This window comes from Pinus tabuliformis, chromosome 1_2, assembly GCF_031772625.1.
Source record: "Pinus tabuliformis cultivar Carrire ecotype Pingquan chromosome 1_2, CPIR1, whole genome shotgun sequence".
NCBI lineage: Eukaryota > Viridiplantae > Streptophyta > Pinopsida > Pinales > Pinaceae > Pinus > Pinus tabuliformis.
Genome location: NC_142298.1, coordinates 523,937,806 through 523,961,326, shown reverse-complemented (window position 1 = coordinate 523,961,326; position 23,521 = coordinate 523,937,806). Strand labels below are relative to the sequence as shown.

Here is a 23,521-nt window from a genome sequence, read left to right as displayed (position 1 = left end):
TAGATCTGGTTTTATCGTAAAAAATGCGAGGATTTTGTCAACAGTTGGTCCTTAAACAACAATGAAAATATTTAATAGTATTTATGTGCTCGATATAAATATTTAAGGCTGTTAAAAATATATTATCATAGAGTTATTGTCCGTATGACTATTACTTACCTTGATGGGACTTTGAGAATCTGAAAACATGTAGAGAACCGCAAACTGAAAGCTCTTGGATAAACAAAAAATATGTCATAGATGGAATGGCAATGGGCATGATAAGCAGCGCGCCTATTGTGGCAATCAAAGCTATTCTACCTATGAGTTCCAAAATAAATCTAAGCATTGTTGTTTGATAAAGCTAACACCACTAATAGTCCCTGGGCAGCTCAATCGGCGGTGGATTTCCTATAAAGTCTTATGTAAAGTTTGTGGTCCAAAATACTTAATTAACTTTGTGGACAGTGTGTGGGAGCGTGCATATATTCACCTAAAAGTTATAGTGGTAGTAGTCACAATTGACTCCATGTCATGCGAATTCAAACCTGTACTCGGCTTAGTTGTTGATTCCTTTATATATATATATATATATAAGCAGCTGCTAAAACACTCTTATGATGTATCAAGGATCTAACAATGATAGGACAAGGGATAGCCATGCGGGTCTCTGCGTTGCAGAAGAACTTCAATAGAATTTAGACAACGAGGCACATAAGTATAATGCACAGCCTTTAGTGTCTATGTCTTTTTGTATTTTTGACAGTTGGTTGTCGGTAACTAGCTTAACGGGTTGTAAAGTTGTTCAGTGATATCCACTAATTCTGTAAGCTTCACAATAGCAAGGTAAGGATGACAAAATCCCCTTACGAGCACCTTAAGCTAGTTTGAAACTCGTCAGAGAGATGGTTGTCCAATTATGGACAAACGATGATAAATATGTAGCCTATCGTAGTAATATCATTTTGTACAAAAGTAGCCAAATGAGCTATCTTAATTTTATTGCGGTTCCACAACGTTGGTTGTTACCCTGCATTAGAGCAGTTTAGCCTAATTGGTGGATTACATATATTTTTGTAGTAACCGTGTACTAAATCTCATCGGATGTTCAGGAAAACTGAACATCCTAAGTTTTAATAATCCTTAAATTAGAGGTATATATTGCAGTCATTTTTTTCATGTTTGAGCTGCATGGCTTTCAGCTCAAACTTAAATCTTTGATTATCAGGCACCCACCCTGCCTTGAGAGGTCACACCCATAGCATTAATAGCCTAAGGGGATATTGATTCACTAGTGAGGTTGGCGAAGTGTTAAGTTGTCCCCCAAGCTTTCTCACTGTTGGCTACCCGATCCATATGGCACCAAGGAATGAGGCTAGGTGCAGATCTCAAAGGATTTTAACAGAATAGTTATCCCTTAGACCCGACACCTCAGTCAGAGGATGCAGCCCCTCACATCATGTTTCTTCTTGAAACGCTCAAAAGGGTAGAAGAAAATTTCTATGTCCTAACCGGACGTTCGCTGGTATTCAGGCATTACTAAAATTTGTTCTCTGCAATCATTGGGTGCATTTTATGACTGTAAAAATCTCGAGTGCCAGTTTATTATGATTTGTTCTAATAGAAACATAGATGAGAAATTGGGTCTGGGTTTTTAATAATATAGAAGCTACAAAGAACCTAGCTCCTTTAGTTGAATTGAATAGAACTACAAAAATTTAGTTAGCTCAAGTCAGGCATGATACAGAGAATTATGCTTGGCTTCAGGCTTTGGATCTTTAGTGTACAATATACTATAAGCTTCTACAATTGGATGGCTGACAATAATGGTAGACGTTATGGAATCATTATTTCGAACAATGACTGATACCGAACTCACTCGTTGAATCATTGGATGGATGGTACTCACCAAGGAAAACAAAGAGAACTCCAAAAGGCTTGAAGGTTGCAGATGAATCAGACGCCATGGACCTCAATGCTTCTCTTCGTCCTCCTCATGCTCCTCTTCGTCCTCCTGGTCTCCTGCAAGTTCGGATTAAACCTCCAAACTTTTGGTCTGAAATGAGATGATAAGTTGTGCTAAAAATGGGTGAATGTCATACATTTGTTTTATAACTATAAATTCTGCTTCATCATTACAGAACCCACCCTTCAAATATTGGCATTTGCTTGTTGGAATATAGAGACATTCATGGAGTCGCAAGAGCAGAGCCAAAAGCCTCATGTCGCAATCTTCCCTGGCTTTGGGTCGGGCCATGGAAAAAGAAGCAGGAGGAAAGGGAAGAAGAGAAGCCTAATGTTACCTGCTCGTCTGGTCAGACTCATGAGGTGGGGCATTAATTTCTTATATATCAGAACTCATTTTATATAGATTTAATGCTTTGAAATGATTTTTGGTGTTCTATATTATTGGTGTAGCAGGAAGTGCACTTGGAGGAAGAATTGGCAACAGAAAGCAAAGAAGATATGGTGAAGCAGCGTGAAATACTTTTGGAAGAGGCAGTTTCAGGTAACAATCTTCTACCCATTTACAGGCAGGGTTAGGATACACCTCAGGATTGTTTATATCTTCAATTTCACTATGCGATCAGTGAGCTGAAGAAGCAAGCACGTTCCAGAGATTGTGTCAAAATGGTTTAGTCAATATCAAATTGGTTGACCTGGTTGTGTAACTTCTTCGATTGAGATTCATTCTAGGTGATGATTTGTGGTTGTTTACTTGTGAGCTGAATATATATGTTTTCTGAGTTTTCTTCTCCACAATGTGTAATGTGTTTCTGTCAGTGAGTATGTGCGAGTGTTTTTGAATATGATGGCAAAGTTTGATGCCTTGAAAAATAGATTATAGACCTTGTATATCTTCTCCTTGACCCAGTAGTTTGTCACCTGGCTGTCAGAATTGCTTCTTAGAAAGAGTCTCACTTACCAACACAAATGCTTCGCCTAGTTGTGAAATTTCTTTGATTCTCCATGTTAAATTTAAGAGAGTGCTTAAGATGAGAATAGAGAGTATCAAATAAAAATAGATAGTGGTTAAGATGAGAATAGAGAGTATTAAGGAATAAAATTTTATGAGAATAGAGAGTATTAAGGAATAAAATTTTATTTCTCAACAATCCACTTTCTCATTTTTCTAAAAACGCTTTTTTATCTTTGATAATAGGTAGAGTGTTCATCTTAAACATGGTAGGTTTTATTCTACTTTACACAATTTAACTTAGTTAAAACCATAAACCATATAAATCTAAAAGTTTAATTAACTTTTTCTTTTCTGTGAATAAATATATGAATAATATTGAATATTACAATTAGATAAATCATATATAATATCTTTAAATAAATTCACCTGTTATAGATAAATCATATAAGTTGGTTTTGAATAATTTTATATGCTTTTTTTTCCAATTGAATCGATTCTACTTTCTTTTATATATATGAGGGCAGGCAAAAGAAATAATAGAGAAAACATAAGATATTGCTAACCAAATATGTTGGAGAAATGCCTTTGACAAATGCCTTACTCTGGTATGGGTTGTATGTAGGTAAGTTGGGTCAACCATATTATTATTTTGTTATTTAAATATTTAAAGTTTTTAGTTAGAATTTGGTTAAAAAAAAAAAATTGTTAAATTTTGATATTTATTTTTTAATATGAGTTTTTGATAGTATATATAAATCCAGTGTTTTGAAAAATTTTAAGTACTTAGATTATAAAAATTTCACAATTTAAAATATAATTTCAATAAATCTCTATTAAATTTTAAACAAATTAGACTATAGAGAAAACCTTATATAACAGATGAAGTATATTTATCACTACCAACATTACGAGCATTATCTAATGCATATAAAAATATACAAGTAAACCGAACCTATTTCTCTAAAACCCCTTTGCATCACATGAATAAATAATAATTAAGAATTTGTGGGTTTCAATTGCTTATTTCCACATAACCTTCAATTACTTCACATGGCACTAAGTTCCAATTATCCTGTGGTGTATTTTATGAGCCCCAGATTGTTTGGATCATACTCAATTTCATGCATCCAGTGGCGTCCTATTGTAGATTACCCCACCCAGTGAAAAAACAATCCTTGAAATTTGATAATACATTCTTTTCTTTTTGTTTTCGAGGTGGGATGGGAAACTGCTCAAGCTGAAGCGGCAACTGCAAAGCGTGAGCTGGAGGTCGCAATTGCAGAGAAGGTTGAACTGAAAAGATCCTTGAATGAATGCCAGATAGAACTTCAATTGGGCAGGGAAGAGATCGATAAGGTGAAATCCGAAAAGAATCTTCTCTTCACATCATACCAAGACGTCCTCCACTCCAAAAGGAGATCCCAAGATGAATTACGCACCATGGAGATGAAACTGGAGATTGCAGAAAAGGAAAAGTCTCGTTTGAAGTATGAACTTCACTTGCTTAACAAGGAAATTGAAATCCGGAGCGAAGAGAGGGAGCACTCCATGAAAGCTGCAGAGGTTTCCCACATGCAATACCTGGAGAATGTCAGAAAGATTGCTCAGCTCCAATCAGAATGCCAGAGGCTGAGAGGATTAGTGGGCAAGAAGGGCAAGAATATATCCCAGCCAAGCAGATCATCATTAACCAAGCCGTGTCCAGCCTCACCTGATTCAAGCAAAAACTTGTTGGACCATGACCTCCTCCAGCTCTCTGCATCAAAATTACCCACCTTGAAATCTCCCCGCCGTTCCCATTCTCGCCATTCAGTAGATAATTCCAGCAGCGTGGCATCTACTGTACATATGGATGAGAATAACGAAGATGAAATGAGCTGTGCTGAATCGTGGGCATCTGCCCTCTTGGCAGAGCTCGGTGACTTCAAGAAGGCCGGGAAAAATGAGCAGAGCTCTGCCAATTTTGCCATCCTTGGCGAGATAGTTCAAATCATCCATCCTGGAGCTTCCAGTTTGAACCTTGAAATGGGAAAACTTGTTGAGGCCAAAGAGGAAATCACCCAGCATCGATTTCAGGACAATGCCACTGCTAACATATCTGAATATATTATAAATTGAAAAACAAATTCATATCTTCACCTCCATTCACAATGGGCTACACAGAATTTATCTCTAACGACTCTTCTGCCCTCCATACAGCCACAAAATACAAAATAAAATCGCAAGGGCAAAACAAGCATGCCTTCATAATATGTAACTGCAACACATTGATACGGATAAAAATCGCGTCAAAACCAAACAAGCAAGAACCGCCCAAAAAAAAAAAAATTATCTCTACGGTTAAAGCCCTTACAATCTTGCACAGTGACACGGTGAATAAAAATGGTTGAATGATGAGGGCTCTATCCACAGCCAACCATCTTCTATGCATCTAGCGTCTCCCAAAAGAAAATCCGAGGTAGTAGAACAATTTACCCAGACCATTGGCAACCCCTGGTACAGGAGTTGAATGGATGTCTTCCTATAATTTTCCTTGCATATTCCGATACAGAGTGACGAAACATCGTAGAATGTTGAACGACCCAGTAACAAGCGTCACGGCTGGCATGGTTCAATTCAGATCAACGGTTAACGATTACGTAATCGTCTAACAACAATATCGAATGGCACACATTTTTACACGTAAGCGGTTTGGGTAGTTCATTTCATAAGGGAACGCCGGCGTAATTATTTATTATCATTTAATATAAATTAATATTTATTATTACTTATGTAAGTTTATTTTATTACGGTAGTTATTTTAGTTTAATTTAAAAAGTTTTAATATAAAATTTATTTTTTTTAAATAGTTTTTTGTTTTCATTATTTTTATATTATATTATATATATTTTTGTTTTTTGGTAAGTAAGCACCCACGGGAGATTTGTTTAAGTAGCATATATTTATTATTACATTAGATTTTTATTAATTATTTATTATCATTTAATATAAATTAATATTTATTATTACTTGTGTAAGTTTATTTTATTACGGTAGTTATTTAGTTTAATTTAAAAAGTTTTAATATAAAATTTATTTTTTTAAATAGTTTTTTGTTTTCATTATTTTATATTATATTATATATATTTTTGTTTTTTGGTAGGTAAGCACCCACGGGAGATTTGAACCAGTAACCTTTCACAAGGAGTAACTTAATAATGCACCCATTCACCATCAATCCAAAGCCCCATAAACATATTATGTTATATATATCATTTATATCACATTTATACAATTAATGTTTATTGATATTTTCAATCAAATTTATTAATATAATTGTACTAATATTTATTAAATAAAAAATATATATTTTATAATTTTAATTTTGAAATAAAATAAAATAATTAATATTTCACCAAGAGTACTTTCCAAAAATATATATTCCTAAAAGAAACTATTAATAATGAAATGAATATTCCATTCATAAATAAACCATTTTAACTTGAAATTATATATGAAAACATGAAATTTAACTTATATATGAAAACATGAAATTTAACTTATGATAAATCTTGAGGGAGAGTGATGGAAGTTTGTGTTAGGGTTTGGTTTCTCAACGAATCTCAACTTGGCGTTGGCAAGGATTTTAGTCTTGCGAGAGGTTGCAAGGATGGGCACCAGATCGATGATGAAGGCTCCCTATTATAGTGGAGTGACATCTACGAGGAAAGTTGGGCTTGTTATCCCCTGGGGGGCGAATCTAGATTAGGCAAATCACTACGGAAAGAAATCGTTTGTCTCGCAATTTTTTTGTGGTGGGGTCTCCTCTGAACCTGCAGCGAGGAATCACAGCCTCAGATTGCCTCTCGTCTTCTGGATATATGGCTACAACGGGGCTGGCCTGTGGTGGCCAAAGCATTATTTGAAGTATGCTCATACCAGAAGATAGTGGCGGTGTGGCTAGCTTATGGAAAAAATATTATTAGAGGTTGGCGAGATTAGGGTTATGGAGTGACGAAGTTTTCAAGCGGCACGATAATATATCTTTTTGGTCTACTCCTGCACGTCGTGGATCATAACTCGTACATTGGAGACGCCATTTCTTGTAGAGATCCATGGATCGAGGGTCAATGTGAATGGCTGCTACAGATGCGGAGGGATCTATTGTAATGTTCCTGTGGTGACAGAGGCGTATTTACGAGGCGAGTTTAGAATGAATTTACTGGGGTAACATCGAGTATGGGTAGCAGAGAACCCATCCCGTAATGGAGGTTATCTCGGGTGGGTCACATAACACAACCATGATATTCTGATAACATAATATAAAATAAAATGATATATATATACCGGGCTTCTTTTAGGGAGTCGCACCCCTTTTTTAATAGAGAACCCATATACACTGCGAAGGAGTGACGAGATAACCTGTGGTGCCTTCCAGATTATTGACACAATATATGCTACCAGATTTGCCGTTTTGGCAATACCCAGGTTTGTAAGACGAGAACATGGCGGGACAATACTGATCCTGAGATCGTAAATTGTTTGAAGGGAATTTGGATTGATCTTCCTCAAATCCAAAGACCTAGGAATGCAAAACCGAATCTATGGGAGGGTTTTAACATTCTTGTAAAATCCTTAAGCGGGAAATTAGTCCTTTTATGAGTTTGAGTTTGAGGATTTGGTGGACGAATTGAAGTTGGCCATTCAGAATAATCGGGTTATACTAGTTTTTTTACCAAATTTGGTTTTTTTTTAAGGGAAAATGCTAGTACATGGCATTCATAAAATTCCATTTTATGGTATGGAAAGAAACTCTATTATTATATTAAATTTGAGGTTGAGGGGTGGAATTTTAAGTAACAAAAACTCCAATGAACTTGTTCAATTCAAGGATGTAGCGAAAGGAAAAGTTATAGCGGCTGATGACTAGATCCAAAATATACCAATATCCTACATAGTTGAATAAGAGGAAAAAGTACCAGCAAGGGACATCAAATCCCATAGTTAAAATTGCTTTTTGTTGATCTATAATCTATTGCATTAATATCTAGATTTAATGTCTTTTGGCCTAGACCTGAATATTTACATCATAGGATAGTTTCTTCTTGGACACACAATTGTAAACTTTACTTATGTTCCAAAGGTTTCTTCATAGTCCAATTCGACACACAGAAACCCATGGATTAAGTAGTAAATGATAAGTCATGCTTTTGGGGTAGCGCTGAGATTTTTACCATCCCATGGTTTCTATAATTTGATGCTACAAGCATGGTGGTTACTACAATGTTAGTTTAGGCCAGATTACTAAATCTTCCTCTCTCTTTTTGGCATCATCAAGTGTATTGGGAATAGTCATAATGACACAACAGACAAATGTCTCTTTACATTTTCTAGAATATGTGTGGAGATAGACTTTAGTAAAGCTCTACTTGATTTTCTCCATTTAAAACATGAAAACTTCTAGTGGACCCAAGTTCTAGATTATGAGAATACTACATTTAGATCTTGAATATGCTTTCAAATATGACACTTGCATAATACATTTCCACAAGAAAAAAAATCCCAAAAAATAAAACGAGTTAGGCATATAAGCCAATGGGGTGGGATGTACCTAACAATTTTGAGGATGAAGAAGAAAATCCCATGGAAAGTACTACAAATATGGAGGTTCAAGTGGAACATAATAGTCACCTAAACTAAGGAGTTGGGACTAGTCAGGAATTGAGAATCATATCCAGAGGGTGCAAAATTAGGAGAAATCAAAGTACCAAAGAAACTGAAAGAGGATATACTCATTGAAAAGGATTTGAGGGTATAAAGAGAATCCATGTTTCTGAGAGTTGGGATTCATACACAAAGAAACTAAAAGAGGATATACTCTTGAAAAGGATTCAGGGTGTATAAAGAGAATCCATGTTTGAGGGTACAAAACTAGGAGAAATCACAATACCAAAGAAACTGAAAGAGGATATACTCATTTATAAGGATTCGAGGGTATAAAGAGATGGAGAAATCAAAGTAGCAAAGAAACTGAAAGAGGATATACTCATTGAAAAGGATTCGAGGGTATAAAGAGAATCCATGTTTCTGAGAGTTGGGATTCATACACAAAGAAACTAAAAGAGGATATACTCTTGAAAGGGATTCAGGGTGTATAAAGAGAATCCATGTTTGAGGGTACAAAATTAGGAGAAATCAAAGTACCAAAGAAAGTGAAAGAGGATATACTCATTGAAAAGGATTCGACGGTATAAAGGCAATCCATGTTTCTGAGTGTGGGGATTCATACACAAAAAAACTAAAAGAGGATATACTCTTGAAAAGGATTCCAGGTGTATAAAGAGAATCCATGTTTGAGAGCTCAGATTTAGACAAAGAGGTTCCTATGTGAGAAGATGGAAATCAAATGTCAATAGTAATAGATGACCCAAGCCATAGGGTTTGGAAAAAAGTTTAAGAAAAAAAGAAAGACAAAAAGTGGAAGTTAAGTGAATTTTATTACACTTAGCTCACAAAAATATAGATTTGTTTGTCTAATTTTTTCTTTTACTTTGCATTACATGATCCATTTCCTACTAACATCTACAAAATGTAATTTTAATTCTTTATTTATAAATTGAATAAAATTACAATTTAACTAAAAAAACATAATAAATTCCAAATTAATATAAAATTTTATTAAATTAACATACAACTTTGATATTTCTAAACCTATAATAAATTTCAACTAAAGTAAATTTAAACCAATATATATTATAACAAAATATATTATAAAAACTAACTTACATGATATTATATTTATTATAACACTATTCATCAATGTGTAATATTAATAAAATCTTTTAACCCGTTGAAATCATTCACCTAATCTCAATGAAAAATTGTGGGTGAGGATCACGTTCACTTTGCTTTTTTTTTTTGTACAGTGTAGTTATGTTTATTACTTTGTAACTATGTCTAATAATAAAGCAATAGATTTTTTTTAAAGGCAGATGTCTTTTTCGAGAGTTTATGTTTAACAATTTCGTGAGCTTTGAATATAGTAGCCATGCTAACCAAACCTTTTCTCAACCTACTGGTACTAGACAATGAAGTATTAGTTTAAACAGTTTTTTTTAATAATATTTTTAGTTAAAATTTTGTAATAATTTTCTCTTAAATTTAAATTTTACTGATTTAATTTGTAAAAATAGATGACGATATTTGAATAATTTCTAAAAATAGATGACTATATTTAAATAAATAAAAATAATAAAAAATCTTTTAATAATTACAGAATTATGTGGTTGGGAGTATGTCTTAAACTGTTTAGACTTGGTTAAGACCTTATTTTTCTTGGGTACAAGGAAACATATTGAGAGGACCAGAGGCAGGAACGAAAGTCTACCTTTTTGGGGACTGAGTAATTCTACTTGGCCTGATTTTTCTTAAATAACAATGATAAATAATCACAGCAACTAATAATAACTATCAAACAATTGATTTTACAACTATATCATAACTATTAAACAAGTGATTTGACAACTATATCATGATAGATTTTCTAAATTTAAAAAAAAATAAAAAAATAAAAAAAATAAAATAAAATAAAATAAAATAAAACTTCTCAGTGATAGCAAATATGAACTATGGTCAATGTATGAATTATGGTAGCAAGTATGAAATATGGTAGCAAACATACGGTTATCCCAAAAAAATACATGAAATCATTCACAAAAACTCAATGACGCCATACGGTACAACTCTGCTTCTTATTGTCCAAACTTGTTGGACAGAATGTCCGGTACTCTACCAACGCAGACGGATATACATTGAGTATATAAACGCGAGTAATGTGACGGACTGACAGTGCAAGGATAAGCCACATACGTTAATTCTCTCCAGAGCGCATAGCAATTCCGCTTCTATTTGGTTGCACACATCTATTGGGGTGAAGCCATGTGCTCCCCGATTTCAGGACGATGCGTGTTAATTTCTCGTCCACTTTGGCTCTCCATTGCTTCACTGAGGGAGCTCCCGCTATTTTGGTGGACAAGGATGTTGCTGGGGGACTGGTAGTTGTAGGAAAGGGCCCAGAACACAAAGTTGAACAAGTTGACGACACTCATAAAACACAACATCCAGTAGAACCTATTCAAGTAATCCTTGTTGAGGTCGTTATTGGAAAGCCACCCACCCACATGCACTGTTGAGTTTCCAACCTTCTTGCTCTTCATGGTCACCTGATTAGTGGCAGAGACCAAGAGGGAGCTCAGAAAGTACCCCATTGAAACCGAACATGAGTTGAGTGCCACTGACATGGATCTCATCTGGGGAGGCGACTGACTGTACAAAAACTCCACTAGGCCAACCCTAGTGAAAAATTCTGCCAAGCTGGACAATAAAAACTGGGGAACCAGATACAATATTGATAGTTTGGTCGCGCTGGATCTTCTCCGGGTTTCTACCAACGCTGCTACTGCCATAGAACCAGCTGAGATGATAAGGCCGAGGCCCGTTTTCTGTAAGGTTGGAAATCCTGCAGGGTGACTTGTCAGTTTCCTGGCAAATGGCACCAAAATTAAATCGTACAGAGGCACTGCGAAGAGTAGTAGCAGAAGGGGAACGGCTGCTAGGGAAGCAGGAGAGACGTTGAAATTGTTCCCGAAACTTGTGATCATTAGGGTTCCTTGTTGAACTGAGAAAGTCTGTAGCTGTGCTACGGCACAGTTCATTACTATCGTGCTGCCGAATATGGGCAAAACTCTCAAGAATGCTTTTGTCTCCTCAACTTGCTCCACACTGCATGACCGCCATGGTGATGGATGGGAAGAGCTGTTCTCGTCCTTCATGGCTGCTTTGTCCAAAAACCTGCTGAAAATTCATAACGCCATCGTTAGGAAAGCTGATACTTAATTAAATTTATAAAAATCAAGGGAATATTTTATTAAAATCAAGGGAATATTTTATTATTATTATTATTATTATTATTATTATTAATTAAATTAAAATCATAAAAATTATATATATATATATATATACATTAATTATATTAATGTGTGTATTTTTGAATTTTCCAAATTAAAAGAATGTTAGAGATTTAATCACTATCCCGTAACATTCTTTAATCACTATCCCTATGAAGTGATTAGAATATTTATAATAATATACCTATTATATAAAATGACTTATAGTTTTCCTAAACATGTAGTATTGATAATTCATGTTATTGGCCTATGTTATTGTAACATAGTTTAATTACAAATTAAGAATTTCCATGTTAAAATAACCATAAATCTCGATGATTAAAAATAATTTTCCATGTTTTTTTTTAAATATATATGTTTAATTTATATGTTAATCCTTTTTCTTATTGTGTAAGAATAATAAAATTTAAATTAAAGTTATAATTTAATTAATTACAAAAATATTAGCAAATTGAGATGTATTGTATGGTCAATGTTTTCATACATTTGATTTTTCTTTGAGAGTGTATTACTTTGTTTTTTATATAAAAAAAATTGCAACTTCTCTATAGTTTAACATTATTGATTGAATTGTACTGTTTTTTATTAATATTTAAAATTATTTGGGTTAGATCTTATTTTGTAATGACTCTTATTGCAAGATTTACAAAACACAATGCCAATAACAACCTCAAAATCCTTGAAAACAACTCATATTCACTTAAATAATATATTTACAATCAATTACAATGCACCATAATTTAATCCATAAAAAATGGATAGGGACAAGATGTATATAAATACACTTACTAGTCACAGGAGTTGTTATTGTGCACCATGATTTATGTTTTCTTCAACACTTCGGAATAAAAAAGCGAATGTGAAGACTTAATAAGTACAATTATAATTGCAAATGTGCATACTTTTTAGTTGTTACCACCCACCAAAATTTATGCAAATTTTTATCAATTCATTTTTTAGTTTCATATGTCAATTTGCAATTTTTTCTGAAATCTTATTAACCACTATTTAATTAAAATGCAACTTAATTATTTTCTAATATCTAAATTACTTTTATAATAAATATTATTAATTAACAATTTCAAGATTAATAAATATGATTAGTTAACTGGTTTAAAATTTTATTAGTCCAACTAAATAACTTTATTTATAAATAAATACATTGATATAAACTCATTAATAAGGGAAAATTGATTCAAACCATAATTTTTTATCATATATATATATCTATATATCTATATATATATAGTTAGACCTTAAAAAAATTAATATAAATTCATTTAGTTATTATATAATTATTTTAAAATAAAAATTACTTAACAAAATACCTTAATTTACTAATTAGTAAAACCTTAACACTAATTTGAATTTAGAATTTTTACATTAATTAAACTATATTTAAACTAAGCTGCAGGTACTAGCTACTATGTAGGACTTGTTATGGATTGATGCCTACTCATGTATACTAACATAGATCCATCTAACTCTGGCTAGAGAGATCAAATCTCTTTAGATGTAAACCTTTCCTCAAATTATTAATCCAAATTTAATAATAATACTATATTTAATGATGTTTTTTTACATGGCATGGCATGATAAGACAATTTATAATAAAACTATATCAAATTAATATGTTCAAATATTACAATTTTGACGTGGAACTATTTATATTTTTAAAGATTTTAATATATCCATAAGATATGGTTTTTCTTTTAAAGATTCATTTTACAAATATTCAATTAAAAGAAATATTAAAAAAAATTGGAGCACATTTTTTTTTTTTTTTTATGTTAAATTGTACTGTATTTTTTTTTTATCTATATGGTTATTTTCATTTTTATTTTGGGTTTACATTAATTTTATTTATTATTTTATTAAAGACGTGGCATACTTACACATCTCTCTCATATTCATATTGGGTTGTATAATGCACGCAACTAACCATTTAATATAATTGCACTACTATATAAGTTAAGCATATATACATTTAAAAAGTACATAACAAGATTCTTAATCTTCCAGATTTACCACCACTTTATCATGAGGATTCTTAATGTGTAAATAGGTTTTGTTATAATACGGTGAGCCAATACTATGGCTTATCAATATCACATTATCAAAAATCATAACTCACTTCAAATGACACTGGTTCATATTACAGTTTTTAATTAATCAATTTCAGTAAAAGAAAATAAAAATAAAAGAACTACTTTCAAGATAAATCTCAACCTTTAATTTATACTTACTATTATGAATATTTAAAATATATTATGTAGGTTACATCCTTATCATCAGCCAAATAATTATTCATATTTAAATTAAAACACTAAAAATTTTATTCCAAAATAAATACAGTTATAAATATATTTATTATTATACTAATTTATAATTTTAATTTTAATGAAGGTTGATATAATCATTATAATATAATAAATATATTAAATTAACTTAAAATAAAATAATTTTATGGAGATTGAATTTTTTATATATATTCGAATTTATATTTAAATATTATTTTAATTATTTTCTAAATTATGTTTTAATAATTTATAATATTAGTATTATAACGCTTATTAAGTTAATTAATTTAAATTTATTCAATGACATTCAAAATATTATTATAATATAATTTTATACTAAGTATGGCTTCCTCTTATGTTGATTTGAATGAGAAGCCCCAAAAATATTATGGTAATTCCTAAAAAATAAATTTAAAGATGATAGTTTGGATTAATAAAACAAATTTAAATTACATAAACATTAAATGATATCCATTTGAAATTTAATTATAAATATAAATATGGTTAATAAATAAATTGAGAATGACTAGGAAGATAGGTTTGCTAGATCGCAAGAATTTTTTTGTTTACACTTACGGTGTTTTAAGCTTTTTAGGTTAGTCTAGTCGAGACACATATAATTTATGAAGAGTCAGTAGAGTTTGCACTTAGGAGTAGATTCTTTGCACTTAGGAGAAAATGAATCTTTTGACTGATACGTGTGACAATTATTTGGCAATCAAGCTTTCAATTTTTTCGGAAAACATTTTCACCATGAAAGGTGGTGAACCTATGGATTGCGTGGGCATTCATCTTGAGGTACCTCGTTAGGGTAATCTACCTCAAGTTGTTGGGAACTCCAACCTTGCTTAGTCTTTTGATGGCCGTATGAAAACATGCCTTTTAGTTAGACCAGAAAGATTTCAAACATCCAATGTTTCTGAGAATTCTAATGTGAATGGGATGAAGTCATATATTGAGCTAGCAAGGAAAAATTTAGAAGGGAAGTGGGAAAAGGGCATGAAGGTGGAGAAAGTTCAATATTTTCTTAGAAATTAGTTGTCGGTTGTTGTGGTGGAAAGATTGTGCACCAAGAGACCTTAAGGATTTGGTGGGAAGAAAATTGATTATTTGTGACAGGATTTTGTCTAGATTGTCATATTCTAGCTAAATTCTATTTTCATTTCATTTTTAGGTCAAGTGAGGATTTGAAAGCCATCCTTAATTGAAACTAAAACTTAGGAAATTGAAGTTTGGTAATAAAGGAATGGGGACTTAATTTTGATCCTACAAGGGTGTCAGTAAAAATAATTCAAGTTTGGAATATTCTTCTTAGTCTCCCTCTAGGTTTCTAATTTGTAGAGAATCTAAGATTTATATGAAATAAGATAAGTAAGTTCATCAAGATTGAGAAACACAAAGCCTGAATCTCATTATGCTTGGGTGTAGGTAGAGATTCAAATTTCTTGGAAAGATGATTATATTGAGAGGGGGAGGTCAATTAGTATAATGGTCAATTTTAACAATTAATAACAATGTCCAATATTTCAGTTCATTCATCAATCAATCATGTAAACAACACCTAAGAACTCATAGAAACACTAGATGTACGGGGAAACCCATAAATGAAGAAAACCACAAAACTTATGCCTGAGTATTGTTGTAGGTTACAACCTACTATTAAATCAACTTTTCTGACTTAAACTAGAAGAAGACACCCATTCGTCGTGTTTAGAAGCATCTATTTGAGGGAAGAACCAAGTCCCTGATATTTACAGGCTCCAGCATGAAAGAAGCACCGGCTCCCTAATATTTTACAAGCGGCAACCTAAAGGAAGCACCAACTTCCTAGTTTTTACAATCACCAACCTAAAGGAAGCATTGACTAGTTAATATTTTACAAGAACCAATCTAAATGAAGAAACAACTGCTTAATTATTTATAGTAACCAACCCGAAGGAGGAATCAACCCCCAATAGTTACTCCATGGACCCTCCCTTTCATAGCATTTTTAGACTAGATGCATTCATTTTGTCATCAAAGAAAATACTTGAACATTCTAATATAAATTTTCCTTTTTTTGCAATCTTTTTCACTCTTATGATCTTAGCAATTTGCAACCTTAAGTTTGATATTTATAATTTAGTTCTCTGACCTAGAAAACCTACAAATTCATGTATCTGTACAATTACTTATAATGACCCTCAACAGATAGGCCTCTTTTCTATTCAACCCTGATATCTATAGTAATACCCTTATTCTGATTCATTTTATGTCAACAATATCTTAGTACCTAAAAAAAGAACTATTATGTTAGAAGAAATTGATGTTACAAACTTCTTCAGCTAGTTGAACATTATCTACATTGATATTTATAACAACAAACAAATTTTATGCAAACTTCATCTCGGTAGATGAGCTTGAACAAAAATCCCAACATAGGATAAGCACTATCTTCAACCTGTATCCCTTATGTGTTATGCCCTTCAAACATAGAGTGAATATAACCTAATCACAAAGAAAAAGGATTACAATTAAGAGCTTGACCCTGTCACAAGGAGAAATATAAAGACTTGGCCCTATAGTTACTTCATCTCCGTGACAAATGTATCCTTAGGTGTTTCAAATGTGCACATTCCATAACTTCAATGGCACAATCTTCATCACTTTGGATGTGTATTTATAGTTTATTGTTTCTAGCACAATGACTTGAATAGGGCCAACAAGAGAATTATACTACATGAAGTAATTTAATAACCAAGGGTGTCACCCGTAATAAATTCAACATTAAACCCATTATTTATGCTTTGAATTTTAATTTATTTTACTCATAGGATAAATGCCACTTGTCGTGGATCCATTCACACCTCCTGCCCTTGGGGGTTTATTGTCTCAACTCATAAGACCCGATCACACAACCATGCCCTTAATTGTTTGACGGAAATTTTTTTCTAACATCATGCTATCATCATGGTGATGCCATTATGCCACATGGTACGTCTGGGTGGTGCCACTTATCACCTAGAATCAGTCATTTCCCACCCAAAAAAACAGTATACGAGTGACACATGTCACCCTTCTGTATGGCCACGTGTCAGGTGTCATGCCATCTTGCTGATTCACCTAGCATGTTAGTACTCAATGGAATACCACCTTTTCCATATCTAATCCTTGTCCTCCTCTTCCACTTGTCTCTTGTGCCATGTGTCATTGTATCTTGCCTTACTATAATCCACCTACATCACATATGTTGAAACTACTTTTGTAAGAATATCTTGAATAACATGTAACAACCCTAGGTTAAAGTTCCATGTAATAAATGGGAATTATAAAATTAAAAGATCAAACCAAGGTCATGGGACATGTATTCCAATTTGAATGAGGGGAAAAACATTACATTGGGGTCCACTTTTGGTTAATTATGTTTCTATTGGCTATGGAAATTGGCATTGACTAAAGGAAAAGGGAAATAAATGGAAATTAATACAATAAATAAAGGAATATAAGAGAAAAGGAAGTTGAAGAGAAAATAATATGCATGCAAGGGAAAATGAAGGAAAAGGAAAAAGAAAAAGAAAAGAAAGGAAAAGAAGAGAGAGAATATTCTAACACACTCTTGGACATTCAAGCATTCACTTGGACGAAAAGAGAAGAGAACAGCTATAGCAAGAGAGAGAGAATTTGGACACAAGCAATAAAGAAAAGAATAAGTAAGGAAAAAACCATGGAGCACAAGGACAAGACTAGAAAACAGTAAGTAAGGGTAGAAATGAAGCAAAGAAACAATAGCCAACAAGATGATTTTGTAGGTAATAGGTTGCAAGTTTGATTATCTTGTTGGGATTTGAATGCATGGTACATGCGTTGGTTTACAGGTTATTTTATTGTCATTGTCATTGTGATTTTCCTCTATTGACTGTCATGTACAACCTTGCCTATGCCATTTCCTAGATAGCCATGGTATAGTGGGTTTCTTAATTAGTTGAGCTTTGGATTGCCAGTAGATTTTGGATCCTAGTTGAGGTGGTCTTAAGAAAATTATAAGGTTTGGGGGTTGGGATCGTTTTTTCTAGGAAGCCCTTGATAGGTGGGTGAAGGCAGGAAAATTCCTCTCAGTACGGTGAATAAATTTTGAGGCTTCCAAGCTTGTGTTGTTTTTGGTGATCTCTGGACTGATTTAGGTGAGATCATTGTGACTTGAGAGTGGAGATGGTTTACCTTTGAATTCCTTGTTTGGTTATGTTTTCATCTATTTCTTGTAATCCCACATTCATTCTTGGAATATGGAACGAGGGTGATTGTTTGAAAGAGTGATTCAGTTCAGCCCAATCTATGGTTGGCTGGTACATAGAAGTCTCTTAATTGGTTGGTACTACGCATATGTTAATATGTGTTATTCGTTATAGATGATCAATGAGCATAAGTGTTGATTTACTATTGTTTATATGGATGGTTTTTTATGGCTTCATTATGGTTAAATTCGGGTTACATGCATGGTATATTTCTTATTATTAGATGTGCCCTTGATCAAGATCTAATTCATGGTTTGATGACTCATTGTTGATTTATATGAATGCATGTGCTAATCTACATTTTATTGTAGCTAGTGCTAGAGGGAAACAAGCCTTCTTAATGAACATCTAATGAACTAATGAAAACAATGAACAAACTGTGCATTCATGACCAACAAGTACCATAGTCCCAAAGTATTTGTATAAATGAATAATTTTGATCGCCAACATCCTAAGGTCATAACTTTGGAATATGATCTTTGTTTGAATATCCTAATACAAATTTCGAAGATATCCATGAGGATGCCAAAAAAAGAAATTTTCAAAATAGATATTGTCACTTTTCCAATCTCTTTGATTTCCCTAAAAATGTCGTTTAAGCCCTCAAAATGGGCTTAGAAGTCTAGGACCCGAAAAAATGCCAAAAATAGAAAGTGTTGGGTCAAGTTAGGCTGATAAGAGTGTGATCATGTGTCTCTGGATGGTTTCAATTAGTTGGAAATGGACCCCATTTTCATAACTAAATCTTGCAGGTTGGGTCATGTATAGTAATTCTCAGCTCATGTTTAACTTTGTGAGCTTGTAAAAGTGGGTAAACATTGGTGGTGGGGGGGGGGGGGGGGGGGTTACATCAAACCTCCCCACCTTCCCTATATTTTACTTTAGGTAGGGGGTCTATGATGCAACCTATATATTGATCATCTTACCAAATACCATTTCTTTTTTGGAATGCATCCATAAAGTGTACCTTCCTTCTCTTGTTAACCCTTGACACAAGGGGGGCCCATGATCAACAAGCATCATTCAATCATAGACCAAAACCAAATTAATGGTGATAAGTCATTGGAATATGTGTTCCATTTAATATAGGGTGGGGATTAACTCATGAACATCTTCATACTTGACTATCATTTATTCACTAAAATTGCATGCTTGATATTGAAGGTGATACAACATCATTTGACAACACTAACAAATGTGAATATTTGTGTCATTTTTTGTCTCAACTTTGGCACCAAGTCCATAGCTCATTCATGTATTAGGAGTCACCACAAGTGAAACTCAACCGAGGTGTTTCCTTATCTGTACTCCCCCTACCAAAGCTATGTCCAACTGTCTTGCATGCAACATAACTATATGTAATTTAAACTGTCTCAGGCTCTTCTCTTGTACTTCTTATCCTAATACATTTCTAGTGGTATTTTCAACTCATCATTCTTGTCTTGCAGCCCACCCTCAATGATTTTTATCTTCTTGATGTGACTTGCGGTGCTCTTGTATGTATGTTCTATTTTATCGATAAGCTGATATGGATAACACTCTCTTACTACAATATTTTGATTTACCATTAATAAGGACATGAATTTTTTGAGGTCTTGGTTGCTCTTGCTACTAATCTACCAGATTCGTCTCTGCTTGTTTTACAACCTTTAGAGGAAAATATGACCTCATTTCTATTATCAATAATTTGACTTACATTTATGATATTATTTTTAAAAATTCAACAACCATGACATATTTAGCCTTAGTTTTTTCATTGTCAAGGCCAACAAATCCTTTTCCCATTATTATGGCTAGTGGATCATCTCCAAGAATTACACTCCCACCTTTGACTTTCTTTAGAGATAAATTTTCTTTTGTCTCATGTCATGTGATTTTAACATCTATAATATATATACTAATTGTCCTATTTATCTTGATCACAAAGAGATAAATTGCATTTCTTCTTCATTTCTTCTTTCCCTTTCCATTTCCTTGTGCTTTCTTCTTGCTTTCTTTCCTCTGTAGGACTTAGTGGGTTGCTGCTATAATCACTTGCTTGGTGTCCAAGATTGTCATATTTAAATCATTTAGAGTGATCTAATAAAGGAGGAAAAGAGTTGTATCTATTACTACCTCCTTCATGGGAGTTACTCAATTTATTCATTTCATAGTTACATGAGGATAACCTTCCTAAGGGACTCATTCTTTTATCTTTACTCTTATTCGCTTTATAAGAAAAATCATATCTCAGCTAATTCATTGCTCCAATTAAAATGCTTCCTTTCTATTTTAGATGAATATATGTTTGATGTTCCTTAGCTTGATTTATTCCTATGTTTTCATTTTTGTTAACTCTTTTCATGTGCATTGAATACCCATTCTCAATATGTCATGGTTTTCCTCGACTTTGAGCATATAGTGAAAATCCACACTCTTCTACTTATTTATGCCTCTTTTTCTTCAACGTATGAGTTCCTTCTTCTGTTTTCTCATTCTGAGACGGAGGTATAATCTTTCCATATTTACACTTAGTTGCTTTGTGCCCATAATTATTACAATTATAACATTCAATGTGATTAAGAAAATGAGAAAAGGAATTATTAGTTTTGGGTTTATTCCATTGAGAAATTATGGATCTGATATATCTACTCCTTGTGACTTGATATGGATCTTTACTTCTATTTCTAATATGATCATTTTTAAGCTCTATAGTTAGTAAATTTATGACCAAAATTGGTACACAAATAACAATAGCAATAGCCATAGAAAATATTTTGGTATGTCCTGAGGATAATTTATCTTTGTGGATATGATCTATTAGTTCTTTGATAGCTTCCATTTTGAGGGATATAGGGCTTTTGTTGTTTTTCTCTTGACCTTCTTAGTTGTTTGAACTATTGTAGATTTCCCCCTTTTGATGTTACTGATTTATATGGTTTTTATTTTCTTTCTCATTTTGTTGCTGCTTTTTCACTTGATTTATATGACTTCCATTATATACTTTAATCTATTGCGATTGATTTATATTTTTCTTTCTTTAACGTAATTGATGTTCACCATTTTGTTTAGCTCTATTGTTGTTAGATCTTTGACTGCATTAACATAGTTTATTGGTTCTTTGCCTTCATCCTTCTTGGTGTTTTCTTCTCCTTCATAACCTAGATTACTCATGATGAGAGGAGATGATTGGCTACTAAGAATACCATCTAATATCTTCGTACTCTAATAAAACTTTAGATATTTATTTAGCTACCCATTGGCATTTTCTAGATCATTTATCAATGAAACGATCTCAACTTCTCATTTCTCACAATTATCTTCACTTTAAATTAGCTACCTAGTTCTCACTTCTTCCACTCTTTTGGATTTCTCTTGCTCAATCTTCAAGACAACAATAGTTTTTCTTAACTCATCATGATCAAGTTCCTTATATTCATATTCATGCATTATTTCATTTTTCTTTAGATTTGTCATTGTAATCCTTTTAATCTCTTCTAAAGAAGAGATAAGTTTTCTTCTAAAAAACTTCTCGTCAAGACCTTTTTCACCATTTGATTCATAAGAAATATCAAGATCAAGTTCATGGTTTTTCTCTTTTCATCTTCTTCTTTGTTTAGATCTAATGTATCGTCCATAGTCCTAGCTAGAATCCCTTCTTCATTATTACTTGATTTATATCTATCTATTTCTTCTAATGAGCAACCCTCTTCTAAGGAATAAAGACATCTTATTTTTCTCATTGGATATTCTGTCAACTTCAAGTTATGTTTTATTACTATTATTTTATGAACTTGTGTTTGAACATTTATGAGCAATATTACCTATATTTTTACAATTATAATAGAATAGTAGCTTAGCCATGGATTTTAGTTCTTCCACATATTCTCACCTTCAGCTTCATCCTCTAAGTATGAATTGTTCTTTTGATGATCAACAACTTACACATTCATGAAAAAGGGATACTCTTCATGATCTGATTCATTACAAAGGAATCATGGTCTTAAATCTTCTTTGATTCTTTGAGTACTTACCCCTTATTATTTGACTTCTCTATCTTTATTCCATAGGTAGTGTGTAGGTCATGTCCCTCATAGATACATTGCAGGTGATCTAGAATTTATGTTGGAATCTCACAATGTCTTACTTAATCAGATTCTAGAATTGACAATCCACTCAATGTAACCTTATTGAATTCTGTATTATATTCATTCTTCTTTCCATCAACTACAGACATCCATACATCCAAGCCAAGACCCATTAAATAAGCCTTCATTCTTACCCTATAGAAGGAATAACCATATTTAATCAATAAGGGGACTTCATTTAGTGAAAGAAAATATTGATTTAGCATGGTCCCTTGTGATCTATTTTCTTCTAAATTAGTAGCGACCTCATTTTGAGGATCTTCCTTAACTTCAACCTCTTCTTCTGATTATAAATTCACCATTTCTACATGTGTTATATTGCTAGTACACTCACAAAATATGATGTGATATTTCATCTTCTTAATATTCCTTTTATTGGCCATTATCCTTGAAATATCTTACTTCCAATTGTTAAACTATTCTTGATGGAAACTATTCATAAATTAGAATAATTAAGAAAGCAAACTCCTAGAAATAAATATAACCCAGACACAAAAACAATGAGAGGAGAATCTGAGAGGTTTAATGATTCTAGTTCTAATACTATTGATTCCAGAACTACTGTTGAAAATACCACTACGAACCCTATCAATGACTCCATCGATCATTAGCAAATCACCTCGAGTGAGCAACCAATTAACACAATTTTTGTTAGAAACACCACTGCGAACCTTAGCAATGGCTCCATTGATATCAACGCACTGTGTAAACAACATATCAATGCATTTTATGTTAAAAACACCACCATGAATGACTCCATTGGTAAAAAAAAAAATCAACACTCTAAAATGTTTGAGAAGAAGGCCATCAACACCTACAACATAAAACCAAAAAGATGGAAGAGATGTGTTGATGACACCAATGTAAAATGGCCCCATGGGAAATTAGAACTTGACAAGCTTTTGGAACATCTTAATGGAATTTATGAGGATATCAAATTCACGATGGAGCTTGAAGACAATAATACCATATCTTTTCT

At 32.7% G+C, this 23,521-nt stretch overlaps 1 protein-coding gene across 3 annotated transcripts in view; it reads right to left on the bottom strand.

Annotated features, from left to right (window-relative positions):
* Positions 1-10,489: 10,489 nt before the first annotated feature.
* The window catches only part of LOC149206639 (protein NRT1/ PTR FAMILY 4.3-like), a 264,923-nt gene continuing 251,891 nt past the window's right edge, over positions 10,490-23,521 (bottom strand). For 2 of the 3 annotated variants that reach the window (XM_089393758.1, XM_089393760.1), the window contains exon 5: positions 10,490-11,731. In XM_089393758.1, coding sequence (XP_089249884.1) covers positions 10,801-11,731 — 931 coding nt within the window. In that variant the 3' untranslated portion in view covers positions 10,490-10,800. The remainder of the gene's footprint in view (positions 11,732-23,521) is intronic. The other variant, XM_089393759.1, reaches the window with a different exon arrangement.